This window comes from Meleagris gallopavo, chromosome 8 (genome assembly GCF_000146605.3).
Source record: "Meleagris gallopavo isolate NT-WF06-2002-E0010 breed Aviagen turkey brand Nicholas breeding stock chromosome 8, Turkey_5.1, whole genome shotgun sequence".
Taxonomy (NCBI): Eukaryota; Metazoa; Chordata; class Aves; order Galliformes; family Phasianidae; genus Meleagris; species Meleagris gallopavo.
Window position 1 is genome coordinate 27,291,944 of NC_015018.2, and position 24,733 is coordinate 27,316,676.

General features: G+C 38.8%; 2 protein-coding genes across 2 annotated transcripts in view; one reads left to right on the forward strand and one right to left on the reverse strand.

Moving 5' to 3' along the window:
- Positions 1 to 23,900, reverse strand: part of HSPA12A (heat shock protein family A (Hsp70) member 12A) — a 38,327-nt gene extending 14,427 nt beyond the window's left edge. Inside the window, exons 1-6 of the mRNA XM_010714817.2 lie at positions 23,861 to 23,900; positions 21,612 to 21,697; positions 19,598 to 19,725; positions 15,222 to 15,408; positions 14,213 to 14,317; positions 11,852 to 11,968 (exon numbers count right to left, since the gene is read on the reverse strand). Of these exons, the coding sequence (XP_010713119.1) occupies positions 11,852 to 11,968; positions 14,213 to 14,317; positions 15,222 to 15,408; positions 19,598 to 19,725; positions 21,612 to 21,697; positions 23,861 to 23,900 (663 nt within the window). The remainder of the gene's footprint in view (positions 1 to 11,851; positions 11,969 to 14,212; positions 14,318 to 15,221; positions 15,409 to 19,597; positions 19,726 to 21,611; positions 21,698 to 23,860) is intronic.
- Positions 23,901 to 24,277: 377 nt separating this feature from the next.
- TPL (pancreatic lipase) overlaps positions 24,278 to 24,733 on the forward strand; it is a 7,565-nt gene continuing 7,109 nt past the window's right edge. Inside the window, exon 1 of the mRNA XM_010714818.2 lies at positions 24,278 to 24,334. Within this exon, the coding sequence (XP_010713120.1) occupies positions 24,278 to 24,334 (57 nt within the window). The remainder of the gene's footprint in view (positions 24,335 to 24,733) is intronic.

The window sequence follows — 24,733 nt, forward strand, 5'->3', positions numbered from 1 at the left end:
AAGTGGTTAAGAGTCTGTATGTATTAGAAATAACAGAGGTGACAAAGGAGCATTCCTCAGATTTAGAGCTAATCAAATCTATGCAGGCAGTCTATGAAGTCTTGACCCCTATTTAACAAGAATTTAGAGTCAGTGCCAAAGCAAACTACAGCTGGGTCTACTACAGGGCAATGCTCACGTTCACTTTCAGAGCTGCTGCAAGAGGAGGCCAGAGACCACTCTGATCTCACGGCTCCTCTTTGGTCAAGGGAGTAGCTCCATCCAGTTCTCTCAACCAGAGAAAGTGATCTGAGCTAGGCTCATTCTCTTTCAGTAACATTTGCTGTGTCACATCACAGCGTTACATCATTTCCAGTGTTAAATGAGATCAGTGAATTATCCCCACGTATGCACATAAACTTAAAAAAAAATGCTTTTTCTCTGGGTAAATACAAGCACTGAGCTTTTACTTTTACTCTGCTGCAGTGTAACCAGTTAGATGATCCTGGGCAGGCTCTGTATGCCTTAGGAGCTCACGTTACCTACCCGTAAAATAGGTACACTGCTGCCTTTGTCCTTTATGCACTGAAAGGCAGTAAAGGAAAACACTTCATAACCTAAGTACAGAGTAATATACTATGTTATTTTCACAGTGGGTTAAATTTTATCTTTCAGAAAAAGAAATAAAGAGTCAAGTCTGACCGGAGGAATTCTAATTTACTGCTTTAATAAATTTTATAGTCATCTAAAGCTCAATTCAGAACTGTGTAGGTACCATAGGCGCTGTACTCACATTTTATAAGACAGTTCCAGATACAGAAATAGATTAGTATAAACAAACTGGACAAATAAACATGTGCAAGAAGAATCCTCATTATACAGCTGGAGAGGCAAGACACAGAGACTAAATGTCTTAGAATCATAGAACAACTTGGGTTGGAAGTGATTTTTCAGGGGCCATCAAAGTAAACTTCAGAGCCTTGGAATGTCTGCTGAAGGAATCAAGGGCACAGCTCCATGATGGAACTGGTTCAGTGATGAAGCTGATTTCAGAAGTCCATGCTATTCAAGCCTTGGGCCTCCGTGCAGCTTTCACAGTTGGCCACTTCCACCAAGCATGTTACTCTATTCGCTTTTGAAGCAGTGGGATAGACTGGGTGGGTGTAATGATCTACTCTTCTTGGTGGCAGAAAGAACACTTAAAATCTGTTTTACCACTGAAGGCATATTTCCAGGCTCCAGAGATAAATTTGAAAAGTTGGATTCCATGAAATAGCTTTGTAAAGACAATGTGGCTCATTAGGAAATAAAGCCCTGCAGTACAACATCATTCAGCTAGAAAAACAGAAGCTGTGAATTAGCATCAACATTTCTGTATTTTCCAAGATATTTATTATAATTAGTAACAATAGGAAAGCTATGATTGCAAGTTAAGCACTATGCAGCCTGCACGAAGAAAGTATTGTGTGACTCCATCCAGGCAACACAAAACAGCAGTTGGAAATTAAGAGCCTCATGAAATTTACACTGTTTAAACTAATCAGTTCATTGTGTTAACAGATTCATGATAACACCAGCCACTTAGTGCCTCACTAAGCGAGCTCTTCTCTAATCCTCTTCCTTTTTCACTAGCTAGCACTTTCTCCAGTTTTATGGCATCAAATTAGGATGTCACAAATAGATGACTGAGACCTAATTAAGGCAGAGAACGCAGGAAAGATGAGCAACATGAGAAACGAGCCTCAGCATCGTTACTCAGAAGCACATAAGGAGAAGTGGGTTGACAGGGAGTGGGGCTAGAGGATGTCATGAAGCTGCATCAAAAATGTAGTTTGTACAGTTTTGCTAGACCTTCAGCCTTGACACTTAAGGAAGATTCATGAAAGATCTGTCTGAAAATCACTATGCCATCATCACAGACCAATGCTCTGCCATTAGTCTTCAGGAACAACGAGAGTACTGCAGTGCAGCGTGCAACTCATGAATAAACACAGCAGAGGGAGGTCAGGCAGCACCTTTAGCTCAGGGAACTTATTGGTTCAAAGACAGGTTCTTAAAATTGCTCTGCAGCTACAAAGGAAACAGTACATTCAAATGCACCCAGATTCCTATAGGTAGCACAGCACAGTGAAGTGACTGGTTTAGGCAAAGACAGGAGGAGGAGCCACTGGGAGCTCTGCTGCTTTGGAAAATTCATCCTTGGATTTTAAGTGCCTAGATGAAAACAGAATTAACTTTTCCCCCCATTCTTTCTCTTTTTTAAATAGTCAACCCAATGTTTCAGTGATGGTTGATTCTATAAAAATCTGATACTTACATGCCATAGAGATACTTGCTGCTTTTCAGAACCAAGAGCTTTTTGCTCTCTTAAACATTATTTGCTATGCATATATGCAAATATATGTAAAAAAAATGCATATATTTTCAAACTATTGTAGTCTGTTGCCCTAAAACTAGGTTTGTGGCACAGGCTGTCCTTTGTCCTATTCAGATCTGGTGGCACTGATTGTATTTTGCATTTCACAAGTGAAAACATAATGGATAATTATCACGGCTACAGAATTCCTTTAGTGTAAATTTCTCCTCTGAAAATAGTGTAAACATTCATCTCTGCGTGAGAAAACTACTTGAGAGAGAAGTGAAATCTCAGGTTATGAATGAACAGCAGTAACTTCATTTTGCAGACAAAGGAAATATAAATTATGAAAGACAACAAACATGAAAGCCAATCAGTTTAAAGAAGGGGACGCTAAATTGGAAGAGACTCTTGGAATAATTCTCATTTGTACACTTGCCATTAGAATAAGTAATTAAAAAACATGAAAGACTTAGAAAGACAAATCCCAATGTAATTCCATCTTCAAGTGGTCCTTGGGATTTGGGGATTACAGATAGCTTTCTTTGAGAACCCAGGTGTCTTCCCTTCTGCCTTGACGAAGTAGAAACCTTACAGATATGTATACACACACACACATACATATATACACAACTTTCCCTTGCATTTAAAATATCATAATATATGCTTTTCAATTGTTTTTCAGTGCCAGCATATACCAGAAGCTCACACAAAGTACCTAATCCACAGAAAATTTACAGACTTTTAAGGCCTTCATACAGGAAGCCTGTACTGCTGCTTACTGAAGCTAGGAACTCCTGTGAAAGGAGCTTTTCAGTGAAATCCTCTAATCTGCAGGAAATCAGGATAGATGATTATAAAATATCTCGAACTTGAACTCTTATAGTGGATTTGGTAAATATCACCAACCAATATATAGTAACAAGTTTATCCCAAGAACTGGCTGATGTGGCTGCCAAGCCACTCTCCATCACATCTGAAAAGCAGGCAAGCGGGCCTACGAGAGCTTAATGAGATTCAATACAGCCAAGAGCAGGGTGTTGAACTAGGGTTGGGGCAATCACTGATATGACTACAGAATGGGAGAACAATTCAGTGAGAACAGACTTGTGGGGAAGGACTCGAGGATCCTGGTGGATAAAAAGATGGACATGAGCCAGTAGCATCCTGCTCAGGTTGACATTATCCTAATCTGCATCAAAAGAGGGGGGCCAGCAGGGAGAGGGAGGTGACTGCCCCCTCTCCTCTGCTCTTGTTGAGACCCCATCTGGATGCCTTTGTGAATGCTGTGTCAATTCCCTGCCAATATCAGTGAGCATTTGGATCTGACAGTATGACAGCCGAACAAGCCCAAAATTATTCCAGACCTTATTTCTTTCTGTATAGAGTTCAGTAATTTTAATGAGAAATTTAGAGTCTTCTGGGATCAAAAGGAAACATTTCTTACACAGTCTGAAGGCTACACTATTTAAGTCTGAAAACATAAAAACCACAGCTTTCCTAAGAGGTCCTGTAGCTTTACACCACAGTCATTCTAAGAAAAGATTAAACGCAGAGAAGACTATAAATTCACTGTATCAAGGGTGCAGAAGTTGAGTTTAAAGCACAAAAAAAACCCGTGCCTCAGTTCACTGTCTTTTCACGGAAGGAAACTCAATTCCTAAGTAATTTATTTTCTTATATTTAGCTGTAGAGAACCAAAAGACCACAGGAGAATCTATTTCATACTTTATTTCTATTTCCTACTCTATTAATAAAACTATTCCCCTGAAAACAAAAAGCAGAATCGGTAATACTGCTTCCTCCTAACAGCTGTTTAGAAACAATGGCAATATCCCATTCTGAAAAGCAGGAAGATAAATGTGGCACCTGGAGAGGTAATGAAGTGTGACTTTTACTTTCAGCATGCTCTTTGAATAATGAGTTTTGTGAACTAGTATTGCCTAAAGTCAGAACTTCTGCATTTGTGTGGTCACTGATTAGATGAAGGGATTTGTTATAGATGGCTAGGCTGTCTTATGCAGATAAATGCCTCTGCTAAGCATGGTCAGACTGCCTCAATTTATCTTGCCTGGGGTTGTTGTTACCCAGCTCAGAGTACAGCTGGTTCAGATGGCTTACCTGTACATTTCCATTCTTTATACCATATACCTTACTTTTGTAGCTGAATGTGATTCACATGTTACTGAACGATAATTTGGTGATGGAGAGGCTGTGCTGACAGCCTGATGGAAGGTAAGTGGGACCACAGTGGTACTGAAGCAATGTTAGGGTGATGTTTCTGCAGCCTGCCCCCAAATGCTTGTTGCAACAGATCACATTTAAACACTAAATGAAAGCATACCACCAAGTGGCATCGTCAGGAATTTTTTTCTGTATTTTATTCTCTAAGGTGCAGAGGACATTAGTTGCAATTTTTATGACTAGCACGCATTAGAAAAATTAAGCCATCAGATTCTCATAAGCTTTTCAATTTTTCATATTATATCATTTCACAAATGCCTTTAGTACCATGGGCATGTACTGATTACCACAACAGAGAAGCCTGACTCTCCTCCTTTTTAAATATCTGCCCACTGTGTCACGTTCTCCCATTCCATTTGTTTCAAAATAACCCCAGATGTAGGTCCTTATGTTTCAGGCTGATTTTTATTACAGACACAAGTGGCTCTTACTGAGCTGTTTTGTTAGTTGCATCTTATTTTTTATCTTTTATCTTCTGATTTTGACATTTTTCAGCATAGTTTCCAAATTCAGCTTCTATTACTCCTTGTCCTGTATTGAGATACTAGCACTTAAGATGTCTTTTCAACAGATCAATTATCTTTTTTCATTGGCCTTCCTACAAATACATTATAAGTAATCCTAACCAGCAGTTTCAGACCAGCCCCTATTGATTTACAATTTTTGCAGACTTGCAGCAGTCCCCCACTAAGCTCCCCACTGTAGTTTAGAATCTCTCAGCTGGCCATTTTCATCTTTTGACTGGAAACATCCACCTTGCACAGTCTTTCCTCTACATGGAGGGAAGATTCTGATTTCCACCTATTGCTCTTAGCTTCAGGGTCATTCCAGGCAATTTCTAAGATCCTAAGAAACACATGTTGAGTGTAGCACTCCTTTCTTCACATAATGGAGATTCTACCTTACAGGGACAGCTACTAGAGCAAAGAGTCTGCATTCAAGGAAGCTACATACTATGCATGGCAGGCACTAATCTGTTTATCTGCTCATACCTAGGATGCTTTACTTGCAAAATGAAAAGCTGCAAAAATTCCAACTTGTGCCTCAGCAGTGGACAACCAAAACCTTACAGAACTGGATTAGCAGATGGTTTTGCCAAGTGCCTGCACCTTCATGTAGACTGGCTAGGTAATTAAAATGTGTAAATTGAGATCAATTAGTACATACTTCCCACTGTGCTGAGCTCCCACTGTGTAGATTTTCGCTCCTTGATTAATCATTGCTACAAGATGCAGAATCCTTCCAAACATATCACTTCATAAACATCTTAATCCTTATGATTAAGAAGATCTTAATACCACAAAAGTGAAAGCATGGACTCAGCAGAACCCCAGAAACTACAAATAATCAGGATGCTTGATACATAACACACTTCTGCCTTTGCTAAGTACTGCTTTCATGCTTTCACCAGCTTCTCACTGCTGCTTATGCTTGAACACTATTTGTTTTTTATGTAGTTTACAGGAAGTCTGTTGAGCTGTGCCTACAGACAAACAAATTTCAGTTGTAAGTGCACCACATGCCAAAAAACAGACTATACTTAAAAGAAAAAGCTCAGCTTCACAGATATCAAACAGGTTAAAGCTCTTTAACTGTCTTTTTAAATCACATCAAGAGGGGAAATGACAGAACAGTAAGAGCATGTTCAGGCTCATAGCCCACATTTAAGAACAACTTCAGGTCACTCAGTTTTTCCATCAGCAGCTCAGTGTCTGTAGGCTGGGCCCAACATGCAGGCAGTTTTGCCCCTCCACAGCAGCGGTTGGTTTAGGTAGCAGATGCTGGCAAGGAGCCCGGTGCTACTTCAGGAACCTGTAAATAGCCCAGCACAGGGCTGCTGCTCCCACTACCATCTCCATATATGGTGGAAAAGGGCCCTAACTCATTTTTCTTGCTGTTCATATAAAAATCCTGACAGAGCAGCTAGGCACAGCTGCTCCTGCCTCTGGGTCAACACTGCCAGGGGTTTCTAAAACTTCAGCATGTCTCGCTCGACTGGAGAAGCAGAACTACACTAACTAACATGACAGATGCAGTAATGCATTGACTGTCCTTTAATTAAAGCGACTCATTCACCAGTTATATCTTCAGTTTACACAGTTACGGCTCTCAATAAGCACAACCTCCTCATCTTTTCTGACATCTCTATTGTCTTTAGCTTCCTGCCTCTGTAAGTCCCCCTCTCAGAGGACAGCCCCAACTGCGATACAAGCTAGGAGGACCGCAACTATTTTAGTGTCTTCTTTCTCTCTTTCCCTAAAATGAAAATAAATAAACAAATCAATGCTTTCCAAAAGGCAGAAAAACACGTGACAACAGAACAAACATGCACATCTCAGAGAAAAGCACAAAAAAAGGTGTGCTATTTTTATAACATAAATCCTCCAGAGATTTACAAAGCGGAGCCCATCTAGGCAGCTCTAAGGGAGCCCTTTTAAGCCAGTGTCTCATTCATTTCAGCAGGAAGCACGGCTTCCTTGCTCTTTCTAACCAATTTCAAGACAGACAGAATCTAAAATCTCTTTTATTTTTTTCCTCCAAAAATATCCTAACTAAGAATAAATGGAAGCATCATTATATAGGAACACTGGTTCAAACCAAAATTTACTTAGCCCGAAACATCATCGTGAAGATATTCTACTATCTAGGAAGTGATGTTCTACAGGACAATCTTAACACTGTTGTTTGCATCAAGGCACATCATGGACATCACGTTGGATGCTGGTTAGATCCTGACACTCGAAAATTCACAACCTTTTCACAAAATATGACAACACACATATTGGGCTCAGCCCGAGTACCAGCTCTTGCAGAAGTGCTCAGCACCCAACTGTTTGTAATAAGCAACATTTCTGCATTTTCATCTGGAAGAAAAATATAGCCTTTAATAGATTTCCTGCTATTTTAGCAAAAACATTTTTTGCTTAAAGTTGTGCACAAGAACAAAATTAACTAATGGCACACAAAACACTGGTTGGAGATTAAAATGCAAAATGTTTCTGGGTAACAACTAGCACATTTCCTTTTCAATCTTAATAGCACCAGTCTTTTCTGAGTGTGGTTTCTGTGTTTTCACATAAGCTTTCCAGGTGTGTTGGCAGAACTCTTCTGTTCTGAATCTATTCTTGTTCAGTAATATCCTTTTGAAGCCACATCAGTCACAGGCTCACGATCTAAACAAGGCTGTGGGATTTATATACAGGAAAAAGGTGTTGCAGTATTCTCCATATTGCTCACTGCTCCCACTGCCCCTCCTAAAATCCTAAAATCTCGCTTTGCAGTTGGAAGGAGTGGTTTTGCGTTGTTGTTGTTTTTTTGTTTTTGTTTTCCCTGTAGCATCTCTTTTTCATATGATAAAACTCATTTAAAACTCTTTCAAGCTCGGCTATTTAAATGCTACATTCCAAAGTATTCACACTTATATTGGTAGGAGATTCTGTGTCACCAAGTTACTCTCTTTACAAATTTGTTTACTTTTCTAAGAAGATTCCTACAGAGCAAGCTAGTACTGATCAGTGCAATGTAGTGTAAGCCAAAAGACAATGTGATAATAATTCTCATCATGTTCATTCCACATTGACAATAATAAATATTCAGTGTAAGAGCCAGTTAAAAAAATCCCCTAGAATTCCAGGCTCACACAATTAATCCTACAATCTAGATTGCCTTTTTGTTTATACAAGCTTAACACATAAATAATTTTATTTGCTATTTGTAATTGGAATATAAATCTACTTAAGAGCCCTGAAACTTCATTTCAAAATCAACAGCTCATACTGGAAGAAAAAATGCTACATTATCTCTGAGTAAACCAACAGATCAATGTTTGTAAGACTACAGGTATTTCAGGCAAGCTTATGAAAAAGCATCATCTTTCCCTTTCCCTTGGTCTGCCCGAGTGCATTTGATATACCATATTTTACTTTTCTATTCTACAGCTTCTGCACCAGCATATCTCTCTCAAACTCCAAATTCTTCCTTAAAACTTTATTTCTATTGGCACATTCAAGAAATTCTGGTCTGTAGATTCTGCTCCATGCTTACTGTGTCTGAAGAATTTGTATTGAAACACGAGCTGTAAGAATGCCTTCAGTAAAAAGAAAGACTCTGCCAAGAATATCGGATCTTGATAAACAATCCACAGTGTCTGAATTTCATTTGGAAAAGGGATTAAATTTGCTGCTTATAGTAAGTAATATGTTAGGACAACAAAGTGGTTTTAAGACTGAACCAAATATTCCCACCTACCAGCATTCCACAGATTTCTATAAAAGTGGTCTTGAATACTTTCAGAGTTTCATCTTCCCACTAGCAGACACTTATTTTTGACCATCAGTAACACAGGACCAACAGAACACTGAATTCTCTTGTGTCCATGAGACCTCAGATGACACACAGATGGGATCCTGGCTTTGTATCCATATTCACACGCCACACTACTAAGGCTGAATGTTCATAAGCAGGCCTGCCTAAGCTATCTTCCATGGTGAGGTCTAAACCTCTGCCACAACACAGCTAGATGCATTTGGCAGTCCCTCCTTCGAGAACAAGAATAAGAGCAGGTCCCAACTGGGTGAGTGGGATGGAGTCCTCCCACATGCTATCTAACTGGACCACACTGCCAAACTCACCAAAATAAGAAAGCATTTCAGTCATTAGAATTAATTTCTCATAATGCAAAATCTTCAGGAGAATGGGAATCCTTCTAAGACTGGTAAACTCACAGCTTCTGATGGAACTACAGTAAAGCAAAGTATTTGCAACAGAAGAACCAGAATACCAGAACAAGGAAAGTGAATACTATTTATGATGCCCTATGTATTTCATGGTGAGGAAATGGGAAACCTGATTGATGCATCCCAAGAGTCAGATGCAATGAACACTAATCTCTGCAGACATGCTTTAGGATCCTACAGAGATGACGTGCTCTACTCTTGCCACAGAGCTCTCTCCCAGCATGATCAGACCTCAACAGCAGTCACATGGCTTTAGAGCCTTCTGGATGCACAGAACAGCAAGAAGTGTCTGTGGACTATTATCCAGAAACAAAGCTATTTCAATTCACAAAGTAAGGCTGTAAAGACATGAAGATCTCCACAGCCTGCCAAACTTAATCTTTTGAGAGGTCCCAGAGAGCAAAACAAATGAGAATAAATAAATATCTACTTCACAGAGGTAGCAATTCAAGTATGATGAAAAAGAGTTAAGAATATGAAAAGAACAACAGATGAATACAAATAGTGCAGGCAGGGTAACAGCAAGAAGCAGTGAAGAGCAGTTTTCACATCTCAGTAGTTCATCACGGTCACGTTTTTGTAGGTGTGACAGAATATGCATTTTAGAGAGGGTTTCAGAGGAGGAAAATGAGTTAGCGTTATAGATACTCATGGCCAGGACATGCAGCTTATGTCTGAAATGACACAGATGAAGGAGGCAAATGCAGGTTGACTCCCTGTCAAATGTGAAGTGACAAAACCTGTTAGTGGCAGCATTCTAAAGGGATGCAAAAGAGGCCAGATTACAGTTGCCAAAGCCACGAAAATTATGTTGCAATAACTGAGATGCAAAATCAGTGACAACTTTGATAAGAGCTCAGAATTATGCACAGACAGGAAAAAGCTGCTTTGCAGGTAGATTTAGCAAAACTTTGGTAGGCTGGATGGGAGGTCAGAGGAAGAATTGTGAGCTGAAAGGAACACACAGATTATACCTTGAAATGACAAAACAGCACAGCATCTGGAAGGGAGAGTTGTGGGAGCCCTCAAACAGACTAACAGTTCCAGGAAGTGTTTTGTTTAAGGCAAAACAATGATGAGTGGATGTCAGAAGTCATCTTCATGACACTTGCGTGCTTTGATAGCTAGCATCAAGGGCTGGAACTTCTACTCTGTCAGTATGCACAGGTTTAAAACACATGCTGGATCCTGCAATAGGAATCTGAAGACTGAATGATAAAGTAGAACTCTCAGTTTTCTGCATTTCTGTCTTTGTCCCCATTCCTATAAATAACAACTCTGTCAAGTAAACATACAATTTTTTCCCTGTAATTGATCACACACCCTGAGTTAAAAGCCTTGTCAGTCCTTGCTATTTATCAAGCTTGCCGATAGAAGAACACAATCACAGACAAAACCACAGACACAGACACTAATCAACAACATTCCATTGTGCCACAAATGAGAAATGCCAAGAGATCTACCTCACTCTGCCCTGCTCCTTACACAGCTCCCGTTTTACGAGCACACATGCACACAGACAGCAGGCAGACAACAATATACAGAGATAATGAATGGGTCTCTAGTGTTTCAGATTTACCTACAACCGTGTCCTTCCATCAGAACTTTAAGAATGTTTTGCTTCTGGCACTAGCATTAGCAATCCCACAATAAAGACTGTTAAGAAAAATGTTGCTCAACATTAGAGATAGTTAGAAACAGAGTTAAAAAATTCCGGGTGCTTTCCAGGAGCACTCTGCAAATTACACACAAACTGCTACATATTTCACAAACTGCACGTGACGTTATCTGCTGCCAATGGGTTATGCAAGTCTGTGACAGAAAATAAACAAAATAAAATGCAACGTGAGTATCTTGATGAAAAGAAGAATGCACGCATCTAGTCTACCAAAGACAGAAACTGAATTTGAAATAAAGCAAATGCAATATGGAATATGCATGATTGTGGGGGCTTAGAGAGGAGGGGAAAGGATTAAATGCTGATAAACTCCTACTGGTGAAAATAACATTTTAATTTAATTTTATGTCCAGACTACCTGGACACGGTCTTTTCATTCCTACTGTGGGAAAATGGGAACAGAAAAAAAGAAGTCCCTACTGTGGAGGGTCTAAGCTTTCCCTACTCTTCCTTATTTTTTCCTTATTTGAAAAAAGCCTGTGATGACCTAAAGAAATCAACAAAACAAAATTGTGTCCAGTTTTACATCAGCTTTCTCTTTGGTCTCAAAACTGCATCTGTTCCACGTGCACTAAATTCAGCAGGAATATCACATACGAGATGACTAAAATATCAGTCTGCAGTGAGGGACACCAATACACGAAAGCAAATACATAAAAAGGCATTTAAAATGTGAATACATATGGTGTGAAGCCACTGCTTTGTTGAGTTAAATTCTCTTTCAGTGTTTCTAGCCCAAATGTTTCCAGATTAGTTTATGTATTTTAGACTAGTGCTAATTGTCCCAAATAGAGTTTAACATTTAGCCTATCAAGTAAGGCTTTAAAGGGCATTTTTAAGTTCACTCTGTAACCTTACCTTGTAGGCAGCTTGTCTCATAAATTGCTTTGCAGGCTGCTTCCAAATAGCAGGCACTGTAATAACCCATCTTACTTCAGTATTTTCAAAGTCCGAGCCTGCTTGGTCACTGAGCTCCTAAACAAGGAGAAATAGAGGTGAATGTAAACTGATGGGCGTCAACTTGGTAAGAAAATATTTTCTGCAGGTTCCAGCAACAGAAACTCTTTTCAATCTTTTTCCTGCTACACCTATGCTACAAATCCAAATATTTAAATTATTACCAATCTTTCAAGAATGCTTCACTGTGCCAACAGCTAGGATTAGGGCTGACACTTTCTGAAGGAGGCCCATAGAAACGTTTACTACCTAACATGAAATAGAAAAGTTACTTTTTCCAAAAGCAGCACGTGCACTGCTGAATATTAAAGAATGTTTACATATGCTCTTAGTCATAGTGGGGGATTTGCAGCTATTTTGAAGAATTCGTGTTTACATCTGGATTAATACACAGAAAAATATTAGAAGTATTGATGAACATTAAGTTTTACAATCCAGATTTTTCAGTGACTCCTTTATAAAGCACTCACACATAAATTGAACTTTTACAACTCGGTTAACAAGGCAAAGTTATAGCTGAAGTCTTAAAAGAAAAAATAAATCAATTGATTGCTCCTTGAAAATTTTACTTTAAGCAAGCACTGAGGAGTAGTTTAGTTACTTTATTGTTCTTCCCCTTCCCGTTAAAAAGAGGAAAGTCTGTATTGCATTTGCAAATTAGGTGATACACTGACATATTTTGGGAAAGGTTCCAAGTAAAATGTCATTACCATATGTCCTATCTAAATCTCCATCCAAACAGGGAAAGCTTCATAAAGGTGAACAACAGGCCTTTAGAATGTAAAATATGTTTCCGTGTGTGCTGTGCCAAGGTGTTGCGTTTGCTTAGTTATACTTGCAGTTTAAAAGTCTGTGGTAGAAAAGAAGTACCTCTATACTGCTCAGGGCAGTAGGAATGGACAGATTATAGTCCTAAGCAACAGCATGAACTCACAAATCACAGGGATATTATATTAACACCAAGTAAGGATGCAGCCCAGAACAGGCAGCACAGCAACTATGGGGGATTCATATTCACTAAACATTTCCCCAGGCAATGCATGGGCACAAGTCTGTGACTGAATATTCAGTGCAATTCCAATAGTCTTAGAAAAGATAATTATTTTGAGTAGTAATTATATGATCGTTCCTCTATGGCTATAAAGGCAGAATAAATTAAACCCATTCAGAAAAGTTGGTTAGCTTTACATCAACAGGGTTATTTTCATGCAAGCACTGCTTAGGATTCTGATTTGGCCCAGAAATTACTACATGTTGGCAGTATATAGAAGCACATCTGAAACTAATGTACACTAAATTCACAATTGGTTGTTTACATGAGACCTTAAATCTAAAAACTATTTACTGGAGACAAGTATTTCACAAGAGAGTAACAAATCCCATCTTGCGACCCAAGGCTAAGATTACAAGTGAGTATTGTAACATTTCAAGCAGGAAATGGAAAATACAATGTATTTTCCCATTTCCCTACCAACACCCGAAATAGTGCTTAAAATAGGCTAATATACTGAACCTCTTAGCCACACCAAGTAGCCTATGCAGATCATTGCAACAGTGAAATACACTGCTCCCACCATGTTAACTAGCAAGTCATAACTGTAGAGAGTGACACTGAGATTCAACTCACCAAACTGTTAATCAGCTTTTAATAATCTTCCTGTTACAAAATAAATCCAGCTCATCTGACCTCCCTTCGATCAGTCACTAAAACAATGTCAGATTGGGACTGCAGAGATTGGAAGGTGCCCAACCAGTTGTGTTTCACAGTGCTCACTCTTCAACATGACAGAGAACTTTGAGAACGCAGAACATTGAATTGTACCAGCATCAGAAGTGTGGGGGGGCAAGACCAGAATCCAGTCTCAAATTTAATTCTTTGCAAGTTAAAAATGCAGACTGAGTGAAACACTGAGCCCCAGCTCCTGCACTTTTAAGTTTTCTTTTTAAATCAACATTTTTAATGATAAAAACAAAGCAACGACAAAAAAAGCAAGACAACAAAAGAAAAGTTTTATCCCCTAAAGAAGATACTTAGAACTTATTACTGTTATTGAACCAAGCTTCCCCTGTGCAAGAGGAAACCACCACAGGACTACTGAGAGCTCTTTTAGAGTGCACAGCCTGCCTGGAGTTTCTACAGCTGCCTTGCTTTGTTTACATCAAATACAACTGAGGTCAAAGCTCAGCAAGGTTAGGAATGTTATGCTCACATTTATACTAGTGATAAATATAGAGAATCTAGATAAGGAAGCATTATTCTACCTTTAATGCCTGTTCCTTAAAAAATTGCAGGGCGTAAGCAAATATCTCAAGTGCTTTGACTTTTTTGCCATTTGCAGCTGTCAGGTCCGTCTCCATGGTAAGATTCTACATGAAAGAAAATAACTGGAAGTTATTCAAAGGAAAAAGTAAACATAAAATTAATTCTCACTGCTTGAGGAAAGGGAATTCTTCCTTATCCACCTGGTTAGGAAGAAGTGACAAACTTGTTCTGGAGAGGATCTAAGTCATCAACTGAATTTCCTGGACTATTACATTTGCTGTTTACTTTAAGCTTTATTTTTAAACATCTACCATGTCTAAAAATAACTGCAGGCAGAGAGAGTAATACAGAATAAAAATTAAACAATTACAATAAAATGCATCTGTAATTAATTGCTGCAAAGCTGCATATGAAAGATATTTCATCCAAGTCAGGAGTTAAAAGCATGCATTTTTGGCTTCCCACCAACACATGAAACCAACAAACACCCACCTCAATGCAGAAAGTACTGGCCTGGCCCCAAAAATCTAGAATGGTTTAGTGGAAAGATCAACATATAATCATTAGGAGTAATGTCAAATTAACAACATGATTTCCACTTGCAATTACTACAAAGAACTCTGGGCCAATTTGTTCCTGTGCACAAGAGAACAGTATGCTTCTTATATTCCATTTCTGCTCTCTGAATAAATTTTCCAAAACAAACTGACCTCATGCAGATTCCCTGCACAGCTAAGAATTTCACCCAGGAAAAGTAGGGATGCAGATAGTGAGCTTCTAAGATCTACAATGAATACAAGCAAAATACACTCGCCAAGCATCAAGAAGCAAAATGAATTGGAATATGTTAACTGATATTTTCATTTACTTTATTTACTCTCTAAACAGATCTAAACAGATCTGCTTGATATACAGCTCACAATCTTTAGGCAAAATCCAGCACTCTCCACAGCAAGATGATCTGAGCTGTAAATGCAGAATTACTAAAGAGTGTTAGTTATTACTTACACTGGTGGTATGTAGCTTCATCTTAAACTTCTCAAAATACAACCAGTGCTTTGATTCACTGGGATCCAAGTCATGGTAGAAATCTCTCGCTGCGTACCCAAAACTATGAAACTTTCTTTCTGGTGTTAAGAGGATAGTAGTTGGTGTCTTCTGGTTGGATACACCTGGATCTCCGCCTTCCCATCGTCTGTTCAAGTGAAAGAGCTTCAATAAGTGATATTAATGCTTACAGCAGCAGAAAAATTCAGATACTCTTAGAAAAAATGTGGTAAAATATTGCACTTACTGCTTTCCCCTCCAAATATGTTTACATCAATCCTTATAATACCAAAACAAATGGGATTATTTACATTCAAGAAAAGAGGAATGCAAGTTTCATTTCAGACAATTCAGCAATGGCATTCAACAAGTCACTCAAACCAAAGCCCACTCATGTGCTTCACTTCTTGGATGCCAGAAACACTGAAGAAAACACCTGCAGATGTTGAGCTCTCTTTGTTGCACACTCTATTCACCGTTATTTACCTTTAAACATCTAAATGGTAGTAAAAATTTTAGATTTAAAAAAAAAAAAATTAGTCTGTGAAAAATAAAGCAGACTCCCTCAACCTCACAACAATCCACTAAAATCATGAAAATAAGTATCCTATCTTATCAGGATCCCACAGGCATCTGCAGGATGACCTGCCAGGCACAAAGGTAGTAGATGAAAATAACACAATACTTGTTTCAGAGATGAAATAAGAAAATAAATAACACTGAATATGGGAAGACCCTCTGTACTTTGTGTTAAGTGCAGAAGGAATTTAGGAGTGAGCAAGTAACAAGATCATAAAGATCTGTATCACAGAGAGCTGTGAGCATTCTGCTTTTCTCCTGACATCTCCATTATGAAAAAAGCAGAATGGAAGAACAAGAAACTCTCGTTAATGTTTTTCCCCCGCCCCACACACAAGTACTTTCAACATGGGAAACACACACTTAGCAGACAACATTATCCTAAAAAAGCACCAGTGGAAAAACTGCTTTATGCTATCAGCTATCATCACAATGCAGCTCAAAAAGGAACCAAGATCACAAAGGCAGTCGTGTTCATTACTAAAACACATGTTGATTACTTTTTTCTAAAGATAGAAAAACATGCAGTCATAACACACTACAGCCAAAGTCCCTGTTCTGAGGTACAAAATGATTGCTTTGTTTTGTGATTCTTGTTTACATGACATGTGAAGATTATGTAGAAGTACTATTTTTTTTTTCCATTTGAACCGACTGAATCAACTGAAAATTAATTGACTTCAAGATCAAGGCAGACCACTGACACAGAAAAATTCAACCTTGGCCAAGCAATAAGCAGCCAGGAACAGGATCTTATAGACTGCTGGGAAGCTTTAAGACCGTGCAACTGGATCAAACAGAGCAAAGCGTGCCCTTTTTTGAACCAGCAGCAGTAATGGCAGGGAACTTTCTAGTATGGAGAGCAATCCCACTGATCTGAAAACAGAAACACTTTCACCCACTCGGAAATATTTTGCTCAACTTCACTGGTGCTGCTGCTCAGCCCCACACTTACAGTCAGCTGGGAAGGGCTCTGCTGCAAGGCAGTGCTTGCAAACCTCTGCTGGAACATATGTGGGCAACTCCAACACCAGTGAGCATGTCTTACAGCAAGCATATGGTTCCACTGCTAATAAGCAGGGGTTCCATAGCCCATAAGCAGAAAGCACCGCCTCTTCCACCAGAACATCACATCCCACACAACAGAGAGGAGACAAACTGCTATCGTTTTTACTTGGAATCATTAATGATTCATTGTGAGTCACTGGTGGGAAATTCCATAAATAGGACGTGTACTTAGCTGCTGCCTAATAACAATGCCTCTTTACAGCTAGGCACATTTTCTCTCCTGGAATAAATACCTATAATACTTAGATGAAAACAAACTCATGCTCAGTAGTATGGGCTGAAATTTTCAATACCATCTTGAGCATCAGGTGTTCACTTCTGGATGTGTTTCTAATGGAAATCAGACACTGCCTAGCAAGTGCTGAAGTTCTCAGCCTGTGTTACTGACAGGAGAACAGGAAGCCTGATGTCACCATTTGTAGCCAGAGCTTTAGAAATATTCTGGCATGACATCTTTTCTGGAAAGAAGCAGCTGCAGCCGGAGGCATGTGCACACTAACCTGACTGCTGCATTTCTCAAGGGGAAGCCCAGCTTCACTCTGCTTAATATGGGCTAGCAGGGCTTTGGCTTGCTGTTGAGCTGCTCAAACAGTTTAGAATCACTCAAGATCTGACTGCACATTAAAGGCAAAAAGGGACAAAGCAAAGTTTCTGTGGAAAGGATCATAAGGTTACACTAAGGTTAGAGAAATGCCCTTCCTTACACAGGAATCCAGCTAACAGAAAAAAAGAGCACTCCTTGTAGAGAGATGAGAATTTGATCCAGAGCTGCAGCATAACAGCCAGGGAAGCAAAGCAGCAGGGTCATCTCACAGAGCTGGATGCCTCCAGGAGCATGCATGCAGCAGAAAGGCAAGCACACGTCTGCCAAGAATCACAGTCAAACAGGAGAGAAAGAAAAGACTGAGGCTTGAAGTTATATTGAAGAAAGACCACATGCTCCCTTCTACCAAAGACAGCCTGCACCTTCAAAATCCCATAAGTTTTTCAAAGTTAGGAAGCAAAGATGGCCATGCATCATCTTTGACATGTTTAAGGGAAACAGTCTTGAGTATGGGTGGGAAATTATGTTTACTCTGTATAAATGTTTGTAAGTTATCCTACACACAGCCATCATTATAGCAAGTACTGGAACTTATTAGTACCTTTTGAACCACTGAAGTCTTAACTCTGACCCATCACAGCTCTGTTCATTGAACCTCATTATTTCACATTTATTAAAATACGTATTATTTTACTGTACATTTCACAATTCAGTATCTGCTGTATGTTCTCTACCAGCAATACATTTTATGAGCTTTCTCAGTACACCTTCAATACTTTTTAAAACTAAAAACATAATACATCTTTATCAAAATATTTTCAATTGTTTGAAATAGCCATTGGAAATATGAATACTTGTTTTCCCCACCTAAGACACATTTCTCCTTTCTGTGTTGAAACAGACAAATTAGTTTATTTATTTTCAAATCAGGATCTCAAATAATATCTATACAAGTCTGAAATCACAACCACACTGTTGTTATCACATGAGAAACAAATAGTGTTTCAAGCTGTATGAAGTAAAATGCCAGTTAAGATTTGAAACACGTGTGCTGTCCTACGTTTCAACATTTCAGTCAACAGCTAAAATCCTGTATCCAAAGGGTTCGAGGGACATTCATAAAAGCAGAAGTTGTTATACATCATAATGCAGCCACAAAAATCACAGAAACAACATGATACATAAGATTGAGGATTGCTCAGCTACAGCTTTGGAGATGATATGCATGGGTTGTGACCCCACCACCCTGTAACCTGGCAGCATCACGTGGTCTGTCCTCTGAATTCCAGCACCAGGTAGCTCCCTGTGCCATCAGCAGAACATCAGATGGACTGGATGCAAAAGAGGCCTTAAAGCATTACTCATCCTTACCAAAAATGGCCGGCATCTCTGTCACTGTACAGCCTACTACCATTCCTGAGTTCCCCTGTCTTTAGATAGCATTTCCCATCACCCAGATGTGTCAGATCTCTCTAAAATACTGTGCAATACACACACAAGGTGACCGTGCAGGCTGACTGCACAATGAATTCTGTCTGCTGGGATTTAAAGACTGGCATTCAGCTAGCAGCTGCGCTTAGAAAAATTACAGTATATCATACTGGACTTCAGCAAGTTTGTCTTTTTGCCCTTTCCTTTTCAGTATTATAGTGTAGCAATAGTACATCACTTCCTGCTACAGGAGCAGGTGTTGCTTTTTTAATAACTTCTGTGCCTAAGTTCATATATACCCTTTTCATGCCTGAAATTATCTATCCCTTGGCCTTGTTACAATATAGACAATTCAAAGATACTTTAATAAGAATCATATAGGCTTTTAGTTACTAAAAGGTCTGAAAAAATTATCAGATACACAACAGAAAGGGATTGTGGCACATCCCCTTTAGATAATACCTCCAATAACATTTTCTGCATTTGTGGTTGTGTTAGACTTACACATATCAGAACTGTGAAGGGAAAAGAAATACATCAGATTGTATTGATTTAAGAAAGAAATAACAGAAAATTATAGCCTTGACAGAAGTGTACACTGTTACAACACTAGACAAACCTAGGCACTTCAAGGTACTGCAGGACATAGCTATAGCAACTGCATAGATAGCTGTAGATGGCAATCCAAAACCAAATGCTGCATTGCAGCTCTTACCTCATTACATGAATACATTCCGGCTCCTTGGTGAAGCTGTAGGCGTAGCCACTGGATGTTGTGCCAAAATCAATAGCCACAACAACAAGAAATAACTGTTCTACAGCATCTTCTGCATCAGAGTCCTTCTGTTAAACAGCAGAAGCAAAACAGATGCTGAGTCATTGATTAGTATAACTGTAATCTGTCTTATTCTTCAGTATTTCTGCTAAGACATGCATACCACTTTAATGGAAATAAGAGGAAATAGGAACTTAGCCAAAGCTGCATTTGTGAACTAAGTCATTGTAAAAACTCTCCATATTCTCACTAGGGTAGAAATTTAATATACATCTCAATCATGTGTTCGCTGGAGGATATTTTATACATATCCTTTTGAATCAGGATTTTTTTTCATAATCATTTCTTGGTATAGCTATCATCTTGAAGCACTAGAACCTATAGCTAAACAGTAGGTTACAGAGTGCTTTTTTTCTTAAATTGAAGAAAGAATGCATTTATATCCATCAGTGTCTTCAATGGACTTGGTGGTTTTAGGAGTCACCTAGGTTATTATCTTGACCCTGGGATACTGCTATCCACTCAGAAGTAACACAGACAGAACCACCTATCTATAGCAATTTCCTTCACATCTCAAGATAATTATTTATCAATGAAGAATTTACAGAAAGCTTCTTTAGGAAATACTCTGTGCTGGTGGTGGTTGTTGCACAAACAGCTTGGCAGGACAGGAACAGAACGAGCTAGTAATACTGGTGGAAAAGCTACGTGCTTCAGGCAGGCAGATGGTGAAGGAGGGCAATACACACACCTGCACATGTGCCAGTTTGGTAAAACCAACATGGGACAGAACTGTTGACCTTTAAGTATAGAGATCCTGTTTGAACCCCCTTCTACTGCTGTTCAGCCTGTATTCTCAAAAATATTGAAAAGCAATTATTATCTTTACAGAGAACCACCAAATGTCCTTGGTCTTTTGCAGCATCCAACCACCTTCCTCATTAACATCCTGCAGCTTCACAGCTTCATGCCTGCTTCTTTCAATGCCTTTTTATTGTATCTCTATATTTTCCAAGATCATCTCATAGGCTTCATACTTAACACGGAGAAAGGAGCATAATAAGGTTTCACTGCTAATAATGTTGGACTTATTTGGATTCTCCTAATAAATCTTTACAATCAGAGGAATATGTGTTTATAGACCTTCCTCAAGGGCCTTAAGAAGCAAATCTAGCTTGAAGAGGATATAAAATCATCAGCACGGGAAAAGTAAAAGCTGTAGAATATATGGAGAAAGATAGGAATGGAAGCTAAAATTATGAGCAACAACTCATGAAATCCCAAAGAATGTTGGTCAACTGAAAACTTCAGAATGCTGAGCAAGAAAACTGACAAGGATAGCAGTGTGTACTGAACATGATCACTTGTGATACCAGGAAATATACTATGCCTGTATGTGCTACAGATAATGCAGATGGCCTTAAAAACAGATGGAATTTAATTTTAACAAGAGTATTTTTTTAATAAAACAAACACTGTATAAGATTAAAATACATTATCTTTATGGAACATTTGCTTGCTTCTAAAAGCTTACAGGTAGCTATATTCCTTTGGAAATTAAAGTAGCACTGTTCTGAGCTTCTCTGTCTGCAGGAGAAGATTCTTTTTGCTGGGAATTCAGATTATAGTGCTGAATACCATTTATATACTTTTTAAAAATATATAATTATTTCTTTAAGGGTCTGCATAAACAAATCAGTGGGAAAGACAGCGACATAATTTGGGAACCCTGAGGATCAGGAAACCCCTCACTGATATAAAAATATACAGAACAAATCTATTAGCTCAGCAAGGAGACAAAAAAAAAAAGAAAGAAACCAGGATCCTACTGAAACAAACAGGATCTCCACCAGAAACTCCAGCAGGATCAAAATTTTAGTTGAAATTATGGATAGCATAAAAGGGACCAGCATATGAGGAAATCAGAGCCTTCCAATGAAACAACTTCCCTTACCACGATATGTGACGGAGACAGCGGAGTGATTCCAGGGTCTCCCAGACTTTTGGCTGGTGATGAGTAAGCAGATGTGGAAACTGCGTCTGAAAGGAAACAAAAATTCTTTCGTGTTAGTAAGTAGAATAGAATAGCTGCTTCACATAATATTATCCACTTTTCCTGATGTAACAAACCTGCTGAAAAAGAAAGCAAATTCCATAGCCTCCTCATAAAAAAATACTTTTTGCCCTTAGAACATGCTACGTCCAAACGGCAGCTTTGCTTTCAAAATGCTTGGTCTCCTTGACTAACTTCAATTCTTTCACCTCTTAAATCACCACGTTCAATTGCAGAAGCCCTCCTGAATATACTGAGAAGTTCCAGCTAATACAAATGGCTTTAATACCATACACTTACATTAATAGCCTAGGATTTAAACATGTGAATGCAGAAATTAGACACAAGTTGAGATATAACAAAGAAAGACTAATTTTAAGAGAAAAAGAGCAGTTGATAACTGTTTGAAAACACAGTAAGAATAAGTTGCAATTATTCCCTTATGAATCTTTATTCTTAAAATTTCCTCATACTGCCTCTGTTTTTATTCTTCAATACACTCTGCACTGAAACATTTTGCAGCTGTTAGTATTACTGCAGGACAGAACCCAGCTGGGAGAAAGGAAAGCATTATCAACAAATCATCAAACAAATATTTCTATCCTGCACACAATACTGACATTTCATTTAAAGGAATAGAACAATTAAGTGAAAAATACTGTCATGTATTATTTGTATTTTCCTTTCTTATGTGTACTCCATGATGACTGAAAAGAATTAAAATAATTAAGCACTGATGATTCAGATGGGTTTCTATGTAATATATTCTTTCAAGAAAAACTACAGTAACTTCAGAATGGAATGAAAAGGTGCCAATACATCCTGCAAATGCTCATTCCCCCCACTCCCAGATTTAAGCCTTGAGAGTTCATTGAGCTAATCAGATGTACAGCAGAATTATGTAGTAAGTCTTTAAAAATGAATAATAAATGCTAAACAACACATTTCAACATGTGTTTATCCAGCCTACTTGGATGTATCATACAACAAAATGCACACAGAAGTATGGCAAGGAATTCCTAGACCTAACACTGATGATCAGACCGTTAATCTAAGGTAGCACAGGAGCTGCTCTGCAAGAAAAGGCCTTAAAGCTACTTAATGAAGAATCCTGTTCTTCCTCATAATCAAATATATTGTTTTTCAGGGAAGATGTTTCTGAGTAGACAACGATGGGATAATCTGCTCATTTTTTTTCCAAATCCTAGTACTGCTCTTCAAAAAATGTTTATTTTTGTTAGTTATCCTATGCATGCTGAGTTAGATGTTCGGAAGCAAAAGTAGAATTATCCCCATACAAAGTTCTTCAGGAATATATTACATTACTCCTTTTGTGGTAAAGTACAAAAAGCCATAGGCAGCACAGAATCTGCCTGTGACAGCAGAGAATCTGCTTGATTCATCAAGCTCTATTTGGATCAGATGCTGTTATCAGCATCCCTAACCATGTGTACAATTTCTTCCTCTTTTCAAAACAGATTTATTTCTGTACCATCATCACAGCTTTTTTACTTAGAATTGAAGAAAGGGAGAACAGAAGAAAAAGAAGGATCCGTTTCTTTAGTTTCCTAAGGAAAATAATTAGGTTCCTTGCATCCTGCTGCCTTCCCTGACTGAATCAGAAGCAGCAGCAACACTGCCTGAATCAATTCACAATGCTGACTCAAATTTTTGCAATATGCTACATTTCCTCTCTTAAGAGACTCCTATAGAGGACAAAAAGGTAGACATCAAACTACTACTACCAAAATACTGTCTGTATCTTCAGCACTCCTCTTTGTTACCAGCTCTTTTACCTATTTCAGCACTCCTGTTTCAACATTCTATTTTTCAGCCTGTCTTCCATTATCAGCCTTCACTGTGTTTGCCTGGAAAAGCTATTTACTGCTCTCTACAAGACTCATAAAATCCCGTGTGGCAATACAGGTGATTAAATAACTAGTGTGATATTCATATCCATCCAATGAGAGCACATTAATTTGGATGGAGGTCTATCAGGAATGTATTTGACCCAATTAATTTGCAATTATCCAGAAGCATAAAATCTATGCACAGGCATTTGCCATATCTGCAAGTATAAAAACTTGTAGCAATGAAAACACATTAAGCACAGACCAGAGGGCTGTCACAGCACCCACAGAAAACATTACCTAAAATAGTGAACAGATGAACAGAATTAGGTATTTTCATCCCAAGTCTTTAAAATAACTGTCCCTTTCAGTTTCAGGAAGCTCTTGAAACTTATGCGTAAAGGTTGAATTTGTGGGAAGGTTCACTTGTTTTAATTCTTTAAATTAAATTCTTTAATTCTAATTTAATAACCGCTCAATTCTGTTGGAAAGTTAGACTCTCTGTGATTTACCAGTATTTCTAACTAGAAAAAAGCTCCTTCCAAGAACATAAGCATTCTGCACTATCACTCTCTGTTATACTGCACCTAAGTAATGCCCTGCTTCTGCAAAGCCCAGCTAAGACAAGCAGAAGTTGCACTCCATTAAACCAGTTCTTAATATCAGTAACTAATCACATGCAATAATGGGGGCAACCATAACTGTTTTATAACTCTGATGTTAAAAGAGGCCTTGACATTACCAGAGTTTGCAGAACTAATAAATCACAGAATTGTAGGGGTTGGAAGGGACCTCTAGAGATCATCGAGACCAACCCCCCTGCCAAAGCAGGTTCCCTACACCAGGTCGCACAGGTAGGCGTCCAGGCGAGACTTGAATATCTCCAGAGAAGGAGACTCCACAACCTCCCTGGGCAGCCTGTTCCAGTGCTCCGTCACCCTCACCGTGAAGAAGTTCTTATGCACATTCGTGCGAAACTTCCTGTGCTGCAGCTTATGTCCGTTTCCCCTCGTCCTGTCTCCACGTACCACTGAAAAAGAGACTGGCCTCACCGCTATGGCCGCCACTCCTCAGATATTTATAAAACCTGGATCAGGTCCCCTCTCAGTCGTCTTTTCTCAAGGCTAAAACAGACTCAGTTCACTCAGCCTTTCTTCATAGGGGAGATGCTCA